Source organism: Onychostoma macrolepis, chromosome 17 (assembly GCF_012432095.1).
Source record: "Onychostoma macrolepis isolate SWU-2019 chromosome 17, ASM1243209v1, whole genome shotgun sequence".
NCBI classification, from domain to species: domain Eukaryota; kingdom Metazoa; phylum Chordata; class Actinopteri; order Cypriniformes; family Cyprinidae; genus Onychostoma; species Onychostoma macrolepis.
The window spans coordinates 25,273,051-25,294,925 of NC_081171.1; the positions used below are offsets into that span (position 1 = coordinate 25,273,051).

The window sequence follows — 21,875 nt, forward strand, 5'->3', positions numbered from 1 at the left end:
GAAAACACTTATCAATGTGTTATTATAACGTTAGGGCAGTCTTCCTGCTGTTTTTTCCTGACACATTCATAATCATTACTTCTGCTGGTGCACTGTGGCAAATCAAAACAGGTTATTGGAGAACATTTTACAAGAAAATACTACTTTAGTCTTTCCACTTATTTTTTTTTTTCACATTTAATTCAATGTGTCACATGTCATTTCTTTGTAATTATTTGTGAAATTTCAGTCCTGCAACTTTTTGTTTTCTTTCAGTGTACTAATACACCAACATTTTCATCAAAACTACAGTACAATGTGGGCTTAAAGGCTGTCTCGGTCAGTATGTTGCCTATTAAGGCAGCAGACAGAAAGGTAGCTTACTAGGTTTTGTACAGGTGAGAAAAAGCTGCAAACTGTGCTTGTGCAATCACAAACACACACTCCCAGAACCTTCACTTTGATCTTTTTTTAGCTGAATCACAGAAAACTGAAAGGGTTGCGACTCTGTTCGTCAGTCCAAAAAATATCCAAGAGATGGATGATGTAGGCGCACACTGATGGGAGATATGCTGACTTTTAGTCTAAATGTCCTGACAAGTAGTACCCTTCTAACCTGTGCTTAGGTTATATCCCCGTCAGCTAACGTTAATGTTGAACTGCATCCAAAACGATGCTGAATAAATGTTTATCACCATCATCGTGACAGGAGTTTGTTAGCGTGGCAGCACGTAGGCAGTTTGGAAAACTCCTTTGTAGAAATGTTGATCGCTATGTCCTTAAAATATGGTAATTTATACAATAATCAGAGGTTTATATGCATTGCTCGTCTTCTAATCCATATGCCTGTACAGTAAATCATGCATAAATTCAAACAGACATGCAAAGTATAACCGCACACATGAACAAACACACAAAAAGTGCTGAATCATCATTTTGTGTCACCAAATTAAAGCATCTTCTGTTGAGGAGGCCTGAGGGGTTTGCTAATAATGAAACGATACTCAGAAGATAAAGTTCATAAAGCTCAGTGTTGGCATGACCACAGCAAGCTTGAAAATGCAGCCACAGTATTGTCTTTTTTTTTTTTAAACGTAATTAGTGTGAAACAGCTCATTGTCTCAATCGCTGCTTATGTAATGCAGGAATGTCCACAATTATTCAAAGGTGATATTTGATTATGCTCCTCTGGTATCAAAGAGCAAACAACAAAATTATATTTTCTGAAACTGAAGCTGACACTGCACCTTAAAAAAAAAGGTTCAGCCCATTTCCTTAGTGTACCTCATTTCCACTGCGCAAGACTGCACCCTAGTGGTTAGCAAAAGTGTCTGCAGAAAGATCAGCTACTCCATTTTAGCAGCATAATGATGGAGATCTGTCCATGAAGGATGACTCACTGAGATGGTCATATAAATCCATTGGCAGGCATATGAAAAAATATCATGAGAGACAATGAATGAAGATGAAGAAAAAAAAATAATCTATTTGAAATAGTCAAAAGGATCAATGTGCAGTGCAAAAAGTTTTTGCCCAATGTTAAGCAAACCAGGTTTAATCAGGTGACGCTGAGCAACAATAGTTTGCTATTTTCCAAACTCCTTTCCCACATATTACACCTTTGTTTCCTATTGTCAGTGTTGTTGCTTGGCAACAAGGCATATTTTTATGGCTAAACCTCAGCTGCTCCAGAACATTCTCCACAGACACGAAAGTCTGCCAAGCCTGTTGTTACAACGTTATCAGATGATTTGATGTTTGTTTCCCTGCACTGACGATATCTCTATTAGAGTGTCGGTTGAGAAACAACAAAAATGAGCTAAAAAACATCTCCTAACTGACGAGCAATGGACAGACGCCCAGAGAAAAACACTGGCAACAAACAAGCCACACTACTGGCAGAGATAACGTGGGGTAAAAAATGAAGGATGGAAAACTCTGGCTGCCTCACAACAGAGAAGAAAAAAACAGCAAAAGTCGAGCATCACGCCAGTTCCTATTTCATGTTCTGGCAGCAGAGCTAATAAACCCTTTACATGCAAACAAACCTCTCTGACTAATGCCCTACTAAAAGGCACACTGAACTGAAATGCATGCATTTTACAAGTTTAAATAATATCAATAATTCAGTGACATCTGCTGTTTGTGAGGAGAATGACCCCTGGTGGTGACGCTCCGCGAGTGTAAAATGAGTTCAGGGAGAGAAATGAGAATGGCTAATTTACCGCTGTGCTGCTGGGACAGACTGAAAGGAAAATAATAAAGCTGGCTGTAAATGTGCGAGTGTTTGCGTCAGCCTGACCCTGTGTGCTCACTTAATATATTCATTTATCTATCAAACTATTTCCACAACCATCCATTTAAAAGAACAATGTAGACATTGTTTTTTATTTTCCCACAGTAGATACACATTTTTATTTATTTTATTATTTGTTTTTGTTTTTTAATTTTTGAATAATTGAATATTTTGTTTTATTCCTGAAAAAAAAAAAAATACTATTATCATTTTTATTATTAAAAAAAAAACTACTTCCTCACACTATGTTGAACACTTTAAAAGCATGTATAAAAAACAACAACAACAACTAGTGCTGTCAAATGATTAATCGCAATTAAGTGCATCCAAAATAAAAGTGTTTACATAATATGTGTGTGCTGTGTATATTTATTATGTATATATAAAGACACACGCACAGCATGTTTTAAAAATATTTACATGTATATATTCATATTCATATAAATTATATCATATATAAATATATTTAATATATAAACGTAACATTTTTCTTAAATATATACATGCATGTATGTGTATTTATATATACACATAATGAATATACACAGTACACACACATATTATGTAAACAAAAACTTTTATTTTGGATGCGTTTAATCGCGATTAATTGTTTGACAGCACTAATAATATTAAATGTATAATCAAATATTTTTTTTATTATTAACATCAAGTAATTTCAAAATATTTCATATTATTATTATTATTATTATTGTTGTTGTTGTTTTATTATTATTATTAGTAGTAGTAGTAGTAGTAGTAGTATTCAAAACACAATCTGTTTTTTATAAAATATACTATTATTCTAAAAAATTTACTTCCTTACACTTACATGCACATTTTAAAGCCATGAAAATGAATAATAATAATAATAATAATAATACATTTATATGTACTGCCAAATATAAATTTTATAAAACATTTTCAGACTGAAATGTATTATTATTATTATTATTATTATTATTATTATTATTTTAACAACAACAACAATAATAATTATTATAGTCACTGTTATTATCTAATGCATATCTAATCATTTTTAAATATTTTATTATTTACTCTTTTTCTCTTTATCTTCGAAACTGGTCGACTGGAGTTTTGTTGCAGACATTGCTCTTATGCATAGTAAACTTGTGTAGTACTTCCAGTGTCACAGCTCCAACATGAGAAAGCAGGTTTTTCAACAGATTCTTGAACAACTAACAAAGAAACCTGGATTTCAGTTTGCTTTGTAAGTAGCCATAAAGAAAATCACAAACCCTAAAAGCGGGGTTGGCTCCCAGCTCCAGCAGACACTTCACTGCAGAGGTACACAGGTTCGAGGCAGCGATGTGCAGAGCAGTGCCAAAGTCAAAATCACTGCAGGTCGCATCCACCTCTGAAACCCAACAGACCACATACAGACATCATCACGCAAGCACTTGAGTTTGCCATGAGATTCAAACTGCAATTTTGATTCCCACTGTCATTCCATTATCTCTCCTCACCTCCCGGCTGTGACGCCTGCAGAACCACACAGATGAGAGGAGGGACGTCGAAATATGCGGCATAGTGGAGAGCGTTCATGTTCGTCCAACGGCTGCGTAAGGACGGCTCGGCTCCCAGCGACAACAGCTGACGGGCAAAACTGGCAGCACTCTCAGCATCACCTGCAATCAGATGTGACTGTCATATCGGTTCTTGTGCTGTGCTGGATCAGTGATCTGTCCTTCAGATTTCTACTAAAGTAAACTATCACAAAGAAATGTTAATTAAAAACTTTTTTTTTCTCTTCAAATAAATACATGCACACCTATTCCTGGAGCTCCTGCCTTGCAGCAGTAGTGCAGCAAAGTCATGTCAGTGAGCCCATCTCTGTCATTGACACCACAGCCTCTTTTCAAAATCTACAGAACAAAGAAAAACTCACTTGAATACATACAGCAAGGACATCCAGCTAAAGATTTCACGCTGACAGACACACACACACTGTCTGCAAAGATAATATTTCAGTCAACAGAGCCTGACACTCAGGGTGGGGAAGTGTGTGGGTATGTTTTATGACAGCTGCAAGAAAACACAAAATTAAAATTGACCCTGTTTAGATGTTAAATGTCCCTGGCCTTGTCGAGCACAATACATCAGTGCATGTTTTTTTGTTTTGTTTTATTCTGAAGAAAAAAAAATGTTTTCATCAAAATGTAATTAAATTCCTTTCCTCTGAACATTTTTCAGGAAAAATAAATATACCAATTAGATTTTTACATCTTCTGAAGAAATTGTGAATGGCTCTTGTGTTAATTAACATTGCTACAGGGTTGCTAGGGTGTTCTGAGTGTTACTTCAGCCCAAATCTTTTGGTTCTGTTAAAAACCTAGGAAGCTGCTTATGCAGGCAACATTAAAAAAAAAAAAGCTATTGAAAAGAAAAAGCTATAAAAAAAAAAAAATAATAATTGATCCATTTTGTATGTGCTATGATTTTTTACACTTATCAAAATAGGATACAATTAGGCTAAAGGGCCACCAGTAGAACAGGTTCATTTGATTTAATTTTCTTTTAAACCACTAGATGTCCCAAAAGCTCACTGCAGCACTTTTCTAAACAACCACATTACATCATGCTCTTGAAAACTCAATGAAATCCTCAATGTGATCCCTGGCATATTTATTTTATTTTTATTTATTTATTTTTAGGACATTTTGTAGCAAATTAGAATAATTAAAATTACCAAATATATTTTATAGTATTTGGTGTATAAAGTGCCCCCTTTTGTTGGTGCAAAAATGTCACAATAATTGACATGATAATAAATAACCAGCTAACTTCTCCGTTAGTTGACATGAAATGGATAGATGGTGGAAATAATTTAAGCTGAGTGTCCACCTTATACTGTAGATAATCACCATATTTATAACAAAACCATTATATTTAAAATATTATACTAATCACATAAAACATAATTTAGTGCTACTGAAAAGTTGTATTAAATGATAATGGGATCCCGTTCATGCATGGTAAGAATCTTTATTTTACTTTCAGTAAAAAAACTTTACTTAAAGGGATAGTTCACCCAAAATGAAAATTCTGTCATAATTTGCTCACCTCAAGTAGTTCAAACCTGTATGAATGTCTTTGTTCTGCTGAACAAAGGAAGATATTCTGAAGAATGTGGGAAACAGAGCAGTTCTTGGGCACCATTGACTCCCATAGTATTTTTTTTCCTACTATGGAAGTCAATGGTGCCCCAAAACAGCCTGGTTACAAACTTTCTTCAAAATATCTTCCTTTGTGTTCAGCAGAATAGAGAAATTCATACAGGTTTGGAACTACTTGAGGGTGAGCAAATGATGACAGAATTTTCATTTTTGGGTGAACTATCCCTTTAAGTGATTGTTTTGAACCAGTATTAACCCAATTGAGAGGTAAAAGGCCTCCCTCACCACATCATATAGAATGAAAAGAAATGTTGGCAACTAGCTGAAACCCAATTAGTTCAAGTTTGTTTGTTTGTTTTCATGTTTCAGTTAATACTTGTTTTATTTTAAGTAACCAAAATGTTTTTATATATGACTTTGGTCATCCTTTTTATTGTATGACAGCTGATAAAAAAAAAAAAAAATTATTTAGAAAGTAAATGTATATTCGGTTTCATTCAAATATACATCATTACATTTAAGACCATGAGATTGAGACTCGGAATAACTCTGACCTCGTTGCCAATGACACTAATATTCCGCTGAACTTGGGGAACCCACTGTCTTAGAACAGCGAAGAGCTCGGGAACAGTCGTCCCCGGATCCAGCAGAACCTCCCGACACAGAGGATCATTTGGGTCAAAGAAAGAGAACTCTGCAAAACAGAACATTCAGATCTTTAAGATCTTAAAATGAACCTCAGAAACAAAAAAGTCAATTTAAATTATTATTTCAAAAACTATTCATTTTGATTTATCCATGCTGAGCATGCCAGAGCCCGATCACTCAAATTCAGTTAAACAGCTCAGTTTGAAGTGAATTAAAGTGAAGTGTGAGAGTCAATGAGAAGCGAGTACAGAGAGGGAATGATGTATCAGTGCTGACAGGCAGAAAATTGGAAAAGAATTTCTGTGACCTTGTCAATACTTCACTTTTACAGCAGCTTAAGCAAAGTCCACAATTTAGGGTCTAAACTTTACTTCATAAATAAAGCTACACTTCAGAAAACAGTTAAATAAGTTGTTTGTTTATTGGCCAGGCCGCCCCCTGAACGGAAAAAAATAAACCCACCAGCCGCAGACAGAATTTGATGAGATAAATAACCAGAGTGTCAGCATTTTTGGTGTGACCTACTTAAAAGCTTGCACGAGAACATTTTCACAGGGGCTTAACGTCAAACTGAAAGCGAAACGACATTTGATGTGAAACTCGATGAGTGATTCACGTGTGCAGGCCCACCCACTCACCGCAGTCTGAAGGCATGGGCGCTGATGCCACCTGATGGATCACCGGTCTCTCAGAGTTATGGGAAATAATGTTGTACCGTCCCAGGACAGAGTCTCCCTCTGAAGACTCCCTCAGCACATCCTCCTTGGTCATTTCCCTCCCACCACCTAAACACAAAAATATTCAACAAAAACATTAACATTCACATCTGCAGAAGAAAAAGACTTTAAAAAAAATGAACAATAAACAAAATAAGATTTCAATTACAATTACAATGCAGTGACATTAATACATGCTATGAACAAATGAATCATAAATCTAAGTTTGCGGTCAGTAAGATTTCTTAAATGAAATAAGTCTCTTGAGGCTACATTTATTTGATCATAGCATAGTATTCATTATTATTTATTATCATCAAATATTACTATTTAAAACAGTTTTCTATTCAATTTTAAAACTTAATTTATTCTGTAATGTATTCAGTGGTCATTACTCTAGTCTTCATTAATGCTTTATATAAGCATTTTGACATTTTGATCAATTTAACTTACCAAAAAAAATCATAATCAATTTTTGAATGGTAGCGTATAAAAAAAGTCATGAATTATGGACTATGCAAGGCTGTGCTGCATTCAGATCTGCCTCCATTCTGGTATGCAATTCTCACTTTTCACAACCCAGTTGACAACCAATGGATAAAATCAAGTCACACCTTACGTTTTTTTGTTTGTTTGTTTGTTTTTTCTTAAAAGGCATTGATAAGCTCTGAAATGTCGCACTAAGGTAAAATGATGCATCTATCCATCCATCCATCCAGGCTACTTAAAGAGATTGAGAAAGAGAGTTGGCTGTTGTGAAGAGCATACCCAAGCGTGAATAGAAGTGTACAGTCTTTGTTCTGCCTGTATGTCTAAGAAGAAACAATATGGCATGGCAAATGTATCAAATTACAATTTATGATATATGACATAAGCAAAAATAAAATCATACGGGTTCAAAACAGCATGATGGTGATTGATGATACGTTTTCATTTTTGGGTTTTGTTACTGTGATGCTCTGCCAGAGTGTGAATGGGGTATTACTTGTCCATCCGCAATTATGTGATGTCCAACACTATCTTCATTAGTTAGATTTTTTGACAAATGTTGATATAAGTAATTAACGGAGATCAATTTGATTAATAAACATATAATTAACTCCATTAAAATGAAAATTGACAGGCCGAGTTATTAATAAAGTCATCAGCTGCTGAGCACGCAATCTCAATTTACAGACATCATTAGCCACAGCCTCATTCTGGGCCACAGCACACTGAATTACAAAGCTGCTTAAAATATCACACTCACACAGCTTTGGGTGTAATAAAAGACCCCTTCTTCTCCACCCAGAAAAAGGAAAACACAAAAGAACAAGGAACACTCAACACTCACCATTACGGTAGTCTGACTGTCTGTTTTGCATTTGCTCAATAACCACCATTGTGGTAGTTTGTCCTTTTACTAATGACCTAAAACAAACCTCAGCCAAGGAAAACTCTTCAAGTTCTGTATCTCTGTGCTGTCTGGTTTAAACCCTGGCCACTTTCCATGGAACACTATTCATGAAACACACCCTACTGAAAGGGTAGCGTTACTTTCTCTTTGTGTGAGATAAATGTTCTTAGATTATCTACTAACTAAGACATAGAATGGTCAACAGTTTTATTACGGATCAGTGAGGTCCAAAAGTCAGTCACTATAATGTATGTTTGTATTCATAAAAATGTGGGGTATATTATGTGTTTCAAAAGCAACATACTCAAGTCAATGTGGACTTTCAGCCTGCCAGCGCACTAAAACACACCCATGTGACTGAGTGATTTGAATGAGCTTTGCATGTGGCACAGTAAGTACAAGTTGGCTGGTTCATTGATGCCCATACATTTAAAAAATCATTAGTTTGCTATGAGTTTTTAATTTGTTTTGAGTTCAAAATTTAAGCTCGACAGAAGAAAAAAAACTCTAAGAAACAAAGAAGCTTCACTGCCATATATGCACAAGCTAAATTTAAGTTCAAAAATTGCAATTCTGTCACCACTTATTCAGTGTTATGTTGTTCCAAACCAAATGAGTTGTTCCAAAACAAATCAGTTTCTTTTGTGGAAGATTTTTTTACCATACATGAAAGTCAATGGATTTCATGAATGACTTTCAAAATATCTGACTTTGTGTTCTACAGAAGAAAGGATGTATCTGTAACACACTTTTTCAATAACCACAGAAAGAATCTTGACTGCGGCAGCATATAAAAACAACCTAAATTGAAAGTTCAGAAATGAAAATTCTGCGATCATTTAATCAACCTCATGTTCTAAACCGGCATGACTTTCTTTTGTGTTGTGAAAAGTATTTTTCTTTCTCCCTTTTTTGTCCATACCATGATAGTCAATGGGGTTCAATTTTATTTCGACACCGCTGACATTTAAAATATCTACTTTTGTGTTATACAGAGGAAATGAAGTTATAGGAGTGGGATGAGGGTGTGTAAATGATGACAGATTTGTGAATTATTCACAATAGAACATAAATTCAGAAATATGCAACTTGTATTATGCACCAACATGTTGCACAAAAAAAAAAGGAGAGAAATGAGGGTGTTGAGAGAGAGTGGTTTGCATGAATATCGATTCACAATATGTGAAAGCAAACGGAACACATTTAAATCAAAATGAACCAAGACTCCCGCCTGTAGGGAGATACCATGCATTCTGAATGCACAAACATGATCTATGTTCATTTGCATTACGCCAAATATGCTTGTGCTTTACAGATTACTGCATAAAGATAATGATGATACACAAAGGAGAAGAGCCATGTATTTAATTTCTGCTACATTATTTTAGATTCAAAAATGCATTAAAATATATATAAGCATAATTAATGTTTATTTTATTTGAAGCCTTGACTTCACAATCCATCCATCGAAGAATATATATATATATATATATATATATATATATATATATATATATATATATATATATATATATATATATATATATGGGTCAATGACGTGATGCCTAAATTTTCTGTCCGACTGCATTTTGTCAGTTAAAATTGGTTTAAATGCATAAAAAGATGCCATATATATGAAGGACCTCTCCCATGTATGAACTCACTTTAACTTTTCAAAAAACATTAGTTATTTGTATTTTTTCTGTTATTCAAAGTGTCAAAATATCATGTGGTGTGACCATCCTGCCGTAACTTATTTTTTTTGTAAACATCTTTGAAATTACCCTAAATTTATTCAGATTAATTTTCTGCACTATTTGGCATGATTTCCAAAGTATTTTGTAATCCTGTATAAAACTGCAAAGCATTTGTATTTATATTTCCATCATAATATACAAACAAATTTTGTCAGACGATTTCCATTTTATGAAATGTTATGTGGTGCGACCATCAAGAAACTACCATTTTGGGACTTTTATGTTGAAATCCATTCAAAGATAGGACTTTGCATCATATACCAAGTTGCTAAGCACCCATGGAAGCATCAAGCAGGTTTGTAAGTTTCTTTCAAATCTGGAAAACAAATTACTTGTTTAACGGCTGATATGTAGTTACCACATTTGGATATCATGTGGTATGACCTCAAAAAAAACAATGAATATTAAGTTATTTCTGCAAGTATTTATTTTCATTAAAAGTTTCATAGTGACCTTTTGTGGGAAGCTAGCTTGTTTTGTTTAGGTGACCAATTCTGTGCTTGTAAATTTTGACTGAATTGAAAATATCATGTGGTGTGACCACTGCAGAGTGTTTTCCATTGTAGATATATGTCCCAGATTGGCACTTTTTGTGCTTTTATATTGAATTTATGGTTTATATACATAAAAAACTTTATTTTAGTATAATTTGGAATAGATTTGTATGCAATGTGGGTCATTTCAGACGGTTTATGTTTAATATTTGTACAATATGAGAAAAAATGCAAAAAAAACAAATTCAGAGCATGTAATTTTAGTTTGGTAATTATGCATTTATTAGTAATTGATTATTTGTTTATTAATAACTATTTTAATCTATTCTACCAGATTACACTGCCAAGCAAAGTAAAATAAATGCTCACTATAGGCAGCATGTTAATTCTGACCCAGCAGTCTAGCACAAACTCCAGATGTAATGTTCTACTATAAGAAAGATGTTCATGTTGTCATCTCAGAACCTGAGCCAGCAACCTCCCACTACTCTAAATTGACCCTTCGCAAAGACCCACCCCCCTTAGTTACTTTTGCTATGTCCGACAAACCATGGCACTTTTATGACACGCATCATGTTCTCACGCTATGAAAAATACATCACGGAGCAAAGAGGACACTGACAATGCGCCGACATACAAGACAGAGCTGGTTACTTTTGCTATGAAACAAAGTCTCAGTGTTCAAATTTTGTAATTTTTTAAAAGAAATTCAAACAACAAATACTGTTTTGTGGCTCTTTAACGTGTTGTGACAGTTCCATCAGTTCAAGCACCACATGAATCAATCATCTCTTCATCTTCACTAGTTGTAGCACAAAATAAACATGAATGAACATCAGAAGGTATCTTGATTCAACCGTGAAAAGATGTCAATACACACCATTTTTCAAGTTCAAGTCGCCTGTTAATCAAACTCCCGGTGAAGGGTCAATTGAGCAGCCAATATTGGGCAAAGTACAAAAATAACTGGGGCTAAATAAATGCCTGCAGTTAATGCCACGTGCTGCACTTTTCACACATCTCGTTAAATAGATTTTTAATGATATAAGGTCTTTGGGTCATTTGGAGCGACCACTCGTCATGTGGTGCGACCAATAAAAGCAATAACTGTAATAAATAAAAAATAAAATAACATTTATGTGGTTGAAATATAAATCACTGCTACAGTATGCTTAAGTGAAGGGTATTTTTAAAACATTTTTATCAGTTTTATGCAATTTACAGGAAAAATAAGTCTGTTAACTACATTTAAGAAGGGAACTCTGAAATTATAGAACACAAATAAGAGGTCATTATTTACAAAAACTCAAATTAAATGCAAATACTTTGTTTCTAAACACTTTAATTAGAGAACATTTTTAAAAAATGTTAAGCATGTTAAGGAATTTATTTAATTTTAATATAAATCATAGTCGCACCACATGACATTTTTTAAGACTACGGCCAATTCATCTAGATGAAAAAACACTAAAATCACTTATTTTTAAATTTTAATGTCAATTTATGTGTACAGAACATTCTTAAAGTTTGAACAATTACAATATATATTATTATTATTTTGTATTTTAAAATCGGCCTATATATATGGAATGATTTTCCGGACTATTTTCAAAAGCAATTGCAAATTGTATTTTCAATTGCGTTTTCCACATGTGGGCGCATAAATTGTGACATAATCCAAATGCAATTGCAAATCTTGCATTACCGTTTGCATTTTTGCTTTCGCGAACGCACAGTGACTGCCACATTTCAAATGAAAAGGCAAAGTCCATTTGCAATTGTATTTCCCCAGTCTTACGAGTTACGAGCCTGTCATATTTAAATAGCAATATTAATTACCACATTTGGTTTTTCACTTTCTTTGCGTCGCGCATGTAACCTGCCAAAACTCAAATGAAATCGCAATTCCTTTTGCATTTGAATTTCCGATGTCTACACGGAAAGCTGTCAATCATTGTGAGGGGGCGGGACTATACTAGGGGGCGTGTTTGTATTGGAAGGTGACATCACTCACAGACGACCGTGCTGAACACTTTGATTAATGGAGGTAATCAGTGAAGGCTCCACTAAAGGAAGCTGTCAATCAGTTCGTGCGGCTGTGTGAACGATCAGACAACCTTCTTGGCACAATACATAATTCTGTATTTTTTACCCCAAATGCAGCAATTATCCCCTGCTAACAGCGGGAGCCACAACGGTACGCACAATAGGTCAATATTCACTATTAACGAAATGCTTTACACCTGTCTCAATATCTCTCACTGCTTCTCTCACTCTGACTCACGCAAATGAGTAAACAGACAGTGCAATTCTACACTTATGGTTTCCTACAAATGTAGAAAATACAAAGGATTAGGCTACAACATCACTGAACTAAATTATACCCATATGCAAATCACATTTCTTATTAATATATATTTATTAACAATAAAGATTAAAAATAAGAAAGATGCACATTACAAATATGTTGTTGTAAATGTCACAAAACCAGTCTTAAGTCGCTGGGGTATATTTATTGCAATAGCCAAAAATACATTGTATGGGTCAAAATTATTGATTTTTATTTTATGCCAATAATCATTAGGTAGTAGTAGTAGAGATAAAGTAGAGATCATGTTCCATGAAGATATTTTGTAAATTTCCTACTGTAAATATATCAAAACTTTGTATCTCTGCCACATATTGTCCTATCCTAATAAACCATATATACATCAATGATGTATAAATCTCAATTTTAAAAAGATTGACCCTTATGACTGGTTTTGTGGTCCAGGGTCACAAATGAGAAACTGTGATGAGTCGTGCAGCAATAATAACGTAACAAAAACATATAAAATTTCAAGCAAAATGATCATATTTATTTAAGCATTTAACATTTATAAGTTTAATTAAATGTCAGTAATGAACTGCATAAATTATAGCGATCACGAAGGTCCTCTGTCCCAAACGCGTACAGTAAGATTTAGTTGATACAGTATCAGCTCCCCATCAGTAGTTCTATACTTCCACCTGCTGGCACAGTTGAGTAACTTAGAGAACAACTTTTGTTATGTCGAGATCACGAGAAAACAAGAAAGGAAAAAAATGCATGGCCGCTTAGAATTTCCGTAGTAATAGAGAGTGCATCACCTGCCTCAAGATCTTTTACTGTTATCACTCCGATTGAGGCACATAAACAAACAGACCTTTTTTTCCTATTTGCCACCTATATCTTATTCCTATCTTATAATAGAGCGTTCTGTGATTGACGTCACTTCTCAATACAAACACGCCCCCTAGTATAGTCCCGCCCCCTCACATTGATTGACAGCTTTCCGTTTAGACATCGGAAATTCAAATGCAAAAGGAATTGCGATTTCATTTGAGTTTTGGCAGGTTACATGCGCGACGCAGAGAAAGTGAAAAAGCAAATGTGGTGATTAATATTGCTATTTAAATATGACAGGCTCATAACTTGTAAGACATGGGAAATACAATTGCAAATGGACTTTGCCTTTTCATTTGAAATGTGGCAGTCACTGTGCGTTCGCGAAAGCAAAAATGCAAACGGTAATGCAAAATTTGCAATTGCATTTGGATTATGTCACAATTTATGCGTCCACATGTGGAAAACGCAATTGAAAATACAATTTGCAATTGCTTTTGAAAATAGTCCGGAAAATCCTTCCATATATATATATATTACATGAATTTTTTGTGTCTGTGTGAATTTCACAATGGCTTTTTAATGTACTCATCATCTCTACAGAAATAAACAGTTCATCTCCTCCTCTGAAACAATGTGCCTTCATTACCTTTACATGGCAACCACTAACAACCAAGAATATTTGGCATTACAGAATTATGTTCATTATAAGCAAACAGCACTCGCAGCACCTGCACAGCAAAAACACCCCAAAAGGAGTAAATGCTCTTCTAATAGATCAGAGGTTCATAAAAAAAAATAAAAATAAAAAAGACAGGAGCATAATAGTGACCAGACAGCTAAATGAGTAACAGAAAAGGCAAGACATGACAATTATGAAGTACAAAACCAGACTACACAAAGACAGGATTTAAGTTACATATTACATAAGAGATTTATATGTATTGAGAGCACTTCTATACACTAGTGCCTTTGTTGCTTTGTTAGTCAGGTCAGCTGGGCCACTCTACCGAACTTGAACAATAAAAAGTTTGGGAAAAGAACACAAAGGGTGATTCCAAAGGAAAAACAGAATGTTCCCATAATGTAACATAGCTATAACATTCTACACTGTAAAAAGTGATAAACTGACTTAACTTTAAAAAACCTGTTGCCTTAAAATTATTAAGTAAATAATATATTTTTTTGAACTTGACAATTCACTTAACTTATTTTTTAAATTATCATTTACTTAAAAAAATTAGGGCAACGGGTTTCCTCAATTGTTTTAAGTTAAGTCAACTTATCACTTTTTACAGTGTAGAAATGTTGCTTTTAGATTTTATTTTTACAAGCATAAAATAATGTTACAGTGAGGTAAAACTAATAGAGAGAACATTCTCTGATGGTTATTTATTTATTTATTTGCCAACTGAAAACTTAAAAGCTTGAGTCTTGTAGTGTGCAACTAACACTTATATGCTATTATTAGTTACAACCAATATAGGCTTTTCAATTGCAAACTGCTAAAATAAATAACTTCTTTCACATAACTATTTACTCATGACTGACTACATTTGATTATTGTTTATTATTAAAAGGGCTGTCAGCTTATTTTGAAACTGACACAGGAAGAAAACCAATCAACGGCTTAGTTATCAGCAAATTATCTGAAAATCAGATATATCATTATACTAGTTGACAGAAAATAATTATTAAAGTTACTTCATAAGCATTTTAGCCAGTCACTAAGCAGCTAAATTACCTTTTCCGTCTTCTTCTTCTTTAAACACAAACATTGCATGGTAATACCATGGTAAGTCCTTGATACTCTGTAATTAGCATCTTTCTTTTCTTCACTTTCGACATCACTTTACCATGTAACTACCACTTACATAGTAGCCTACTTCTGTAAGGTTTATTTTTACAAGATGTGATTTTTATTGCCAAAACTACTGCTTATGTCTTTCCGGAAATGTAAAACACATTTCAAGTAATAACGTACCTTATTACATAACACGGATGCAGATGCATATGCCGCGGATCAGCAGAGCACCAGTCCAGTTTAGACTGTTATTATCACAAAGACTGCTTAATTGCATGCATTTGCCCCGCACGATTATGTTAGTTTACTAAACAGAACATCACTAGAGTTGTGCAAATACTGCAACAGCTTGCTTGTTGAAGGGCCATGCATCATTTCATGAATCGATTGCATTAAATGCACATCAAATACAGGCATTAGAAAGTCGAAATATGCTGACAACAGCGACCAAATACCTGTCTCTTTATGAAATAGAAAACCGCAGTTTCTCTCTTTGGATCGTCGGCTTCGTGATCATGTTTTCATTTTATCTTCTGGTTTCAGCGCCTTCGACTTGTTCGGATTCACTTCCGACATCGTGACGTAATACACACGTCACTCAAGGCAGGGGAACATTAAAAATCCTCTTCACTGCATCTGTAACGGTGCTGTAATAATAATAATAATAATAATAATAATAATTGCTTGCATTGTCCTCATTTGGATAAAAGCGTCTGCTAAATGACTAAATGTAAATAATAATAATAATAATAATAATTGTTTCCATTGTCCTCATTTGGATAAAAGCTTTGAATAAAAGCGTCTGCTAAATGACTAAATGTAAATAATAATAATAATAATAATAATAATAATAATTGCTTCCATTGTCCTCATTTGAATAAAAGTGTCTGCTAAATGACTAAATGTAAATAATAATAATAATAATAATAATAATAATAATTGCTTCCATTGTCCTCATTTGGATAAAAGCGTCTGCTAAATGACTAAATGTAAATAATAATAATAATAATAATAATTGTTTCCATTGTCCTCATTTGGATAAAAGCTTTGAATAAAAGCGTCTGCTAAATGACTAAATGTAAATAATAATAATAATAATAATAATAATTGTTTCCATTGTCCTCATTTGAATAAAAGTGTCTGCTAAATGACTAAATGTAAATAATAATAATAATAATAATAATAATAATTGCTTCCATTGTCCTCATTTGGATAAAAGCGTCTGCTAAATGACTAAATGTAAATAATAATAATAATAATTGTTTCCATTGTCCTCATTTGGATAAAAGCTTTGAATAAAAGTGTCTGCTAAATGACTAAATGTAAATAATAATAATAATAATAATAATAATTGCTTCCATTGTCCTCATTTGGATAAAAGCGTCTGCTAAATGACTAAATGTAAATAATAATAATAATAATTGTTTCCATTGTCCTCATTTGGATAAAAGCTTTGAATAAAAGTGTCTGCTAAATGACTAAATGTAAATAATAATAATAATAATAATAATAATTGCTTCCATTGTCCTCATTTGGATAAAAGCGTCTGCTAAATGACTAAATGTAAATAATAATAATAATTGTTTCCATTGTCCTCATTTGGATAAAAGCTTTGAATAAAAGTGTCTGCTAAATGACTAAATGTAAATAATAATAATAATAATAATAATTGCTTCCATTGTCCTCATTTGGATAAAAGTGTCTGCTAAATGACTAAATGTAAATAATAATAATAATTGTTTCCATTGTCCTCATTTGGATAAAAGCTTTGAATAAAAGCGTCTGCTAAATGACTAAATGTAAATAATAATAATAATAATAATAATAGTATATTTTGTCCTACACTTTTATTGAAGATCACCCAATGTAAAACTTATAGAGTTTAGATATGAATTTTATTACAACCCCTTTCCAAGGATTACTCAGACTGTCATTAATATAGAGATCGTTAAAATAAAATATAAAAAATACGATTAAAAAAGAAGAAGAAATAGATATGCATTGCTTAGTATATATATACACACACACACACACACACACACACACAGTGGTGTGAAAAAGTGTTGGCTCCCTTCCTGATTTTTTATTTTTTTTGCATGTTTGTCACACTTTAATGTTTCAGATCATCAAACAAATTTAAATATTAATCAAAGATAACACAAGTAAACACAACATACAGTTTTTAAATGTTTTTTTTTTTTTATTATGAAGGGAAAACAAAATCCAAACCCACATGGCTCTGTGTGAAAAAGTTCTTGCCCCCTCCTATTAAATCATGAAAGAACTGTGATTAAACACATTATTTTAGAAAGCCGAGTTAAATTTCACTAGCCAAACCCAGGCCTGATTACTGCCAGACCTGTTGAATCAAGAAATCACTTAAATAGAACCTGTCTGACAAAGTGAAGAATGTTTAAAGAGCAACACATCATTCCGCGATCTTAAGAAATTCATAAACAGATGAGAAACAAAATAGTTTACAAGTATCAGTCTGGAAAAGGTTATAAAGCCATTTCTAAGGCTTTGGGACTTCAGCGAACCACGGTCAAAGCCATTATCCACAAATGGAGAGAACTTGAAACAGTGGTGAGTGGCCGGCCTACCAAAATTACTCCAAGAGCACAAAGACGACTCATCCAGGAGGTCATAAAAGAACCCAGAACAACATCTAAAGAACTGCAGGCCTCACTTGCCTTAATTAAGGTCAGTGTTCATGATTCAACAATAAGAAAGAGACTGGGCAAAAACAGCATCCATGGGAGAGTTCCAAGGCAAAAGCTATTGCTGACCAAAAAGAACACAAAGGCTCGTCTCACAATTGCCAAACAGATATTTTGATTATCCCCAAGACTGTGGGCAAATATTCTGTAGACTGATGCGACAAAAGTTTAACTTTTTGGAAGGTGTGTGTCCTGTTACATCTGGTGTAAAACCAACACAGCATTTCATAAAAAGAACATCATACCAACAGTCAAACATGGTGGTGGTAGTGTGATGGTCTGAGGCTGCTTTGCAGCTTCAGGACCTGGACAACGTGCCATAATTGATGGAACCATGAATTCTGCACTCTATCAGAAAATCCTGAAGGAGAATGTCCGGCCATCAATTTGTGACCTCAAGCTCAAACGCACTTGGGTTACGCAGCAGGGCAATGATTCCAAACACAGCAGCAAGTCCACCTCTGAATGTCTGAAGAAAAACTAAATTAAGGTTTTGGAGCGGCCAAATCAAAGTCTGGACTTAAATCCAATTGAAATGCTGTGGCATGACCTTAAACAGTCCATTCATGCTCGAAAACCCTCCAATGTGGCTGAATTAAAACAATTCTGCAAAGAAGAGAGGGCCAAAATTCCTCCACAGTGATGTGAAAGACTCACTGCCAGTTATCGCAAACGCTTGATTGCAGTTGTTGCTGCAAAGGGTGGCACAACCAGTTATTAGGTTTAGGGGGCAAGCACTTTTTCATTTAAAAACTGCATGTTGTGTTTACTTGTGTTATCTTTGATTAATATTTAAATATGTTTAATGATCTGAAACATTAAAGTGTGACAAACATGCAAAAAAAATTTAAATCAGGAAGGGAGCCAACACTTTTTCACACCACTGTATATATATACATATATACTAAAGGGTTGATTGAATGTAAGGAAATGAAAAATGCTAAATTAGTTATAAAGTTTAGCTAAAATGTCTATTTCTTATTTATTTATTTCACACATTTGGAATTCCAGTGAAAGCCACAGAAGTCCACCTTAAAGTCTTACATAAAATATGTTGCCTGTGTCTGTGTTATTATGCACATTAGCAACTCGTTGAGGTTCAGTGTTACAGCTTTTATTGTCATTCAGCTCTTAAAATGCAGAGACAAGTGCAGACATCTATGTGCAACAGTTGCAAACATTCTATCATATGTCACGGTGAGATATTTAAGTGCTATCCGGAATTCAGTTTTCTGACAGGTTGCATCTTTCAGAAGGTTTTCATGATGATGGGGTACGCTCTCCTGACACTGCTCATTGAATGGTTGTTAGTAAAGTGCTGGAGTTTGGCAGTCTCCACCACCCATTGCAAAGTTGTCTGGTCAGACAGAACCAGTGCAGTTCTATCGCCAGGCGGTGATGCATGTCAGGATACTCTCAGTGGAACACTTATAAAACTTAAGGGGGGTGAGAGAGTGCAGACATTGCTGTGCTTTTTTTTTCTTCAGTAAGTGTAAGGTGAATGTTTCTGGAGGGTTTTGAGGAGTTGTGCACAGTGAGGAACATAAAACTGAGCACTGATTGCACTGCTGATCGATCAAGTGTGGGTCGGCTGAGACCTTCCAAGTCAATAACCATCTCCTTTGCCTTTTTTCACATAGAGAGATTGGTTATTGGCCTCACGTTTGTAAGATGTTCCAATTCATTCCTGAAGGCCATGGTGCTCAACCCTTTTTGACTCAAAGGCCCCCCACTGTCAAATAAAAGACTCTACAGCGCAGGGAGGACGTGTTTGCTAGCGCCACCGAACTGACAGCGCAGCGCGAACATAAGAAGTTCGTATTTTTCCCTGCACGTTAACATAATGAAGATCAGTATTAAGTTAATAACCCTAAAATAAATGCAGTGCAAAATTCAAAATACATCATATTGAATTTACATACAATTTACAATTTTGAAAAGAGTTTGTTTTAAATCAATTAATTAAATTTTATTTATTTATTTATTTAATATGTAGCGTAGAGAAAAGCCTGACAAACGTAGCCATTATATAAAATTGCACTGTTAAAGTTAAAGAACATTACCTTGGATGTTCCTGGTCTTTAGAGACCAAAAAATAAAATAAAATAAAATAAAAATTCCTGGACCACAAAAAGCAAGGGTATGTTTGCAGCAATAGCCAACATTGTATGGGTCAAAATTGTCAATTTTTCTTTTATTCCAAAAATCATTAGGATATTACTGTAAGTAAAGATCATCCATGAAGATATTTTGTAAATCCCAAATAAATCAAAACTTAATTTTGATTAGTAATATATGCTAAGAACTTCATTTGGACAAAAGCGATTTTCTCAATATTTAGATTTTTTTTTTTTTTTTTTTTGCACCATCAGATTCCAGATTTTCAAATTCAATTTTTGGTTGTTTGGCTTCACATACAACGCACTGCAGCGCGGGAGATTGTATTAGCGCAGACCACTATAAATGTATTTATTCGTGTTAAAACCATGGCTAATTTTCGTAAGGGAACATGGAAACTCAGAGAGAATATTAGATGCGTTGATGGTGGTGAAATTATTACCGACATTAAAACACGTTATTAACATCAACAGCCGGAGTGCTGATGTCTTTTCAGGGCATAGCTGTCCGTCAATTATGATAATTTGCATTTAGCCGCAAACATGAGGTGTGAGCACCGAGTTCACCTTCAAATCATGAAGTCAAATTCACATTTCACTAAAACAGCACCATGGAGGAACAAATAGTCCCATGCCAGTGGGATAACAATATGATTTGCTATAAAGTGCTCTGTGAATAAAACTCAAAATAGAAAAATAGCTAATAGATGTGATGTGAAGGTAAATTACACAAAGTCATATCTTGTCATATCTGTCATATTATTTAGGTTCCTCCATTGTCCAAAACGTAGCGTATTGTCTAAAACAAAAGTTATGACTCTGTGTACGTTCACATACATTGATACTGGTCTGCGCTTCACTACAATACATTTTCCCGCGCTGCAGTGCGTCGCGCGGCTTTGCCACACAAATTTTGATAGGTGGCTATATAATAAAACAGGCGGTGTGCCAGAGGACTGAAAGGTTCTGCCTCGGCACGGTTTGTGTCAAGCCATTGGTTAATCTGGCTGTTTGATGAAGAGAAAGAGACCAAATGTAGCAGAAATAAACATCTGTAGAAGCAGAGGACTATTATTATTATTTTTAAGGACTATTATTATGTTGTAATGTTTGGTTGACCAATCAGCAGAGAGGGCGTTTCACTCCGCCCACTTGTAGAGATCGAATATTCAAGTAGTTTATCCCTTTTCTGTCCCTGAACGTAAAACGAAAACTGAAGCCGAATTCTTGATTTTTCGTTTTGTTTGAACAAATGAAAACGAAAATGTGGCGTTTTTTCATTTTCAGATTTCAATATTAAATAAAAACGAATTATCCGGTACACGGACCATTTTGCTTGACCAATCAGTGAAATGGGCGTTTCATTCTCCACACATGAAAATCGAACATTCGAGCTGTTTATCCATTTTCAACCCTGAATGTAAAACGGCAAATCAAGGCGATTTCTTGTTTTTCATTTTTGACAAAACGAAAAATGAAAATGGTGCCGTGTTCTCATGTTTCTATTTTCAATATTTAATCAAAAAACGAATGAACGCAACGTACACGGACCGAATATCTTAGTTGTGTATGTTGCAATGCTACTTCGTATGACCAACACAAATCCAAGTGTTATTATGGTCCGTGTACAGTCCGTGTACGTTGTGTTCAATCGTTTTTTGATTTAATA

The 21,875-nt window shown here is 34.3% G+C and overlaps 1 protein-coding gene across 2 annotated transcripts in view; it reads right to left on the reverse strand.

Moving 5' to 3' along the window:
- The window catches only part of zgc:103755 (uncharacterized protein LOC449988 homolog), a 63,699-nt gene extending 47,756 nt beyond the window's left edge, over window positions 1-15,943 (reverse strand). For both annotated transcript variants that reach the window (XM_058749818.1, XM_058749817.1), the window contains exons 1-6: window positions 15,825-15,943; window positions 6,696-6,842; window positions 5,964-6,103; window positions 4,065-4,158; window positions 3,760-3,921; window positions 3,532-3,650 (exon numbers count right to left, since the gene is read on the reverse strand). In XM_058749818.1, coding sequence (XP_058605801.1) covers window positions 3,532-3,650; window positions 3,760-3,921; window positions 4,065-4,158; window positions 5,964-6,103; window positions 6,696-6,828 — 648 coding nt within the window. In that variant the 5' untranslated portion in view covers window positions 6,829-6,842; window positions 15,825-15,943. The remainder of the gene's footprint in view (window positions 1-3,531; window positions 3,651-3,759; window positions 3,922-4,064; window positions 4,159-5,963; window positions 6,104-6,695; window positions 6,843-15,824) is intronic.
- Window positions 15,944-21,875: the final 5,932 nt, after the last annotated feature.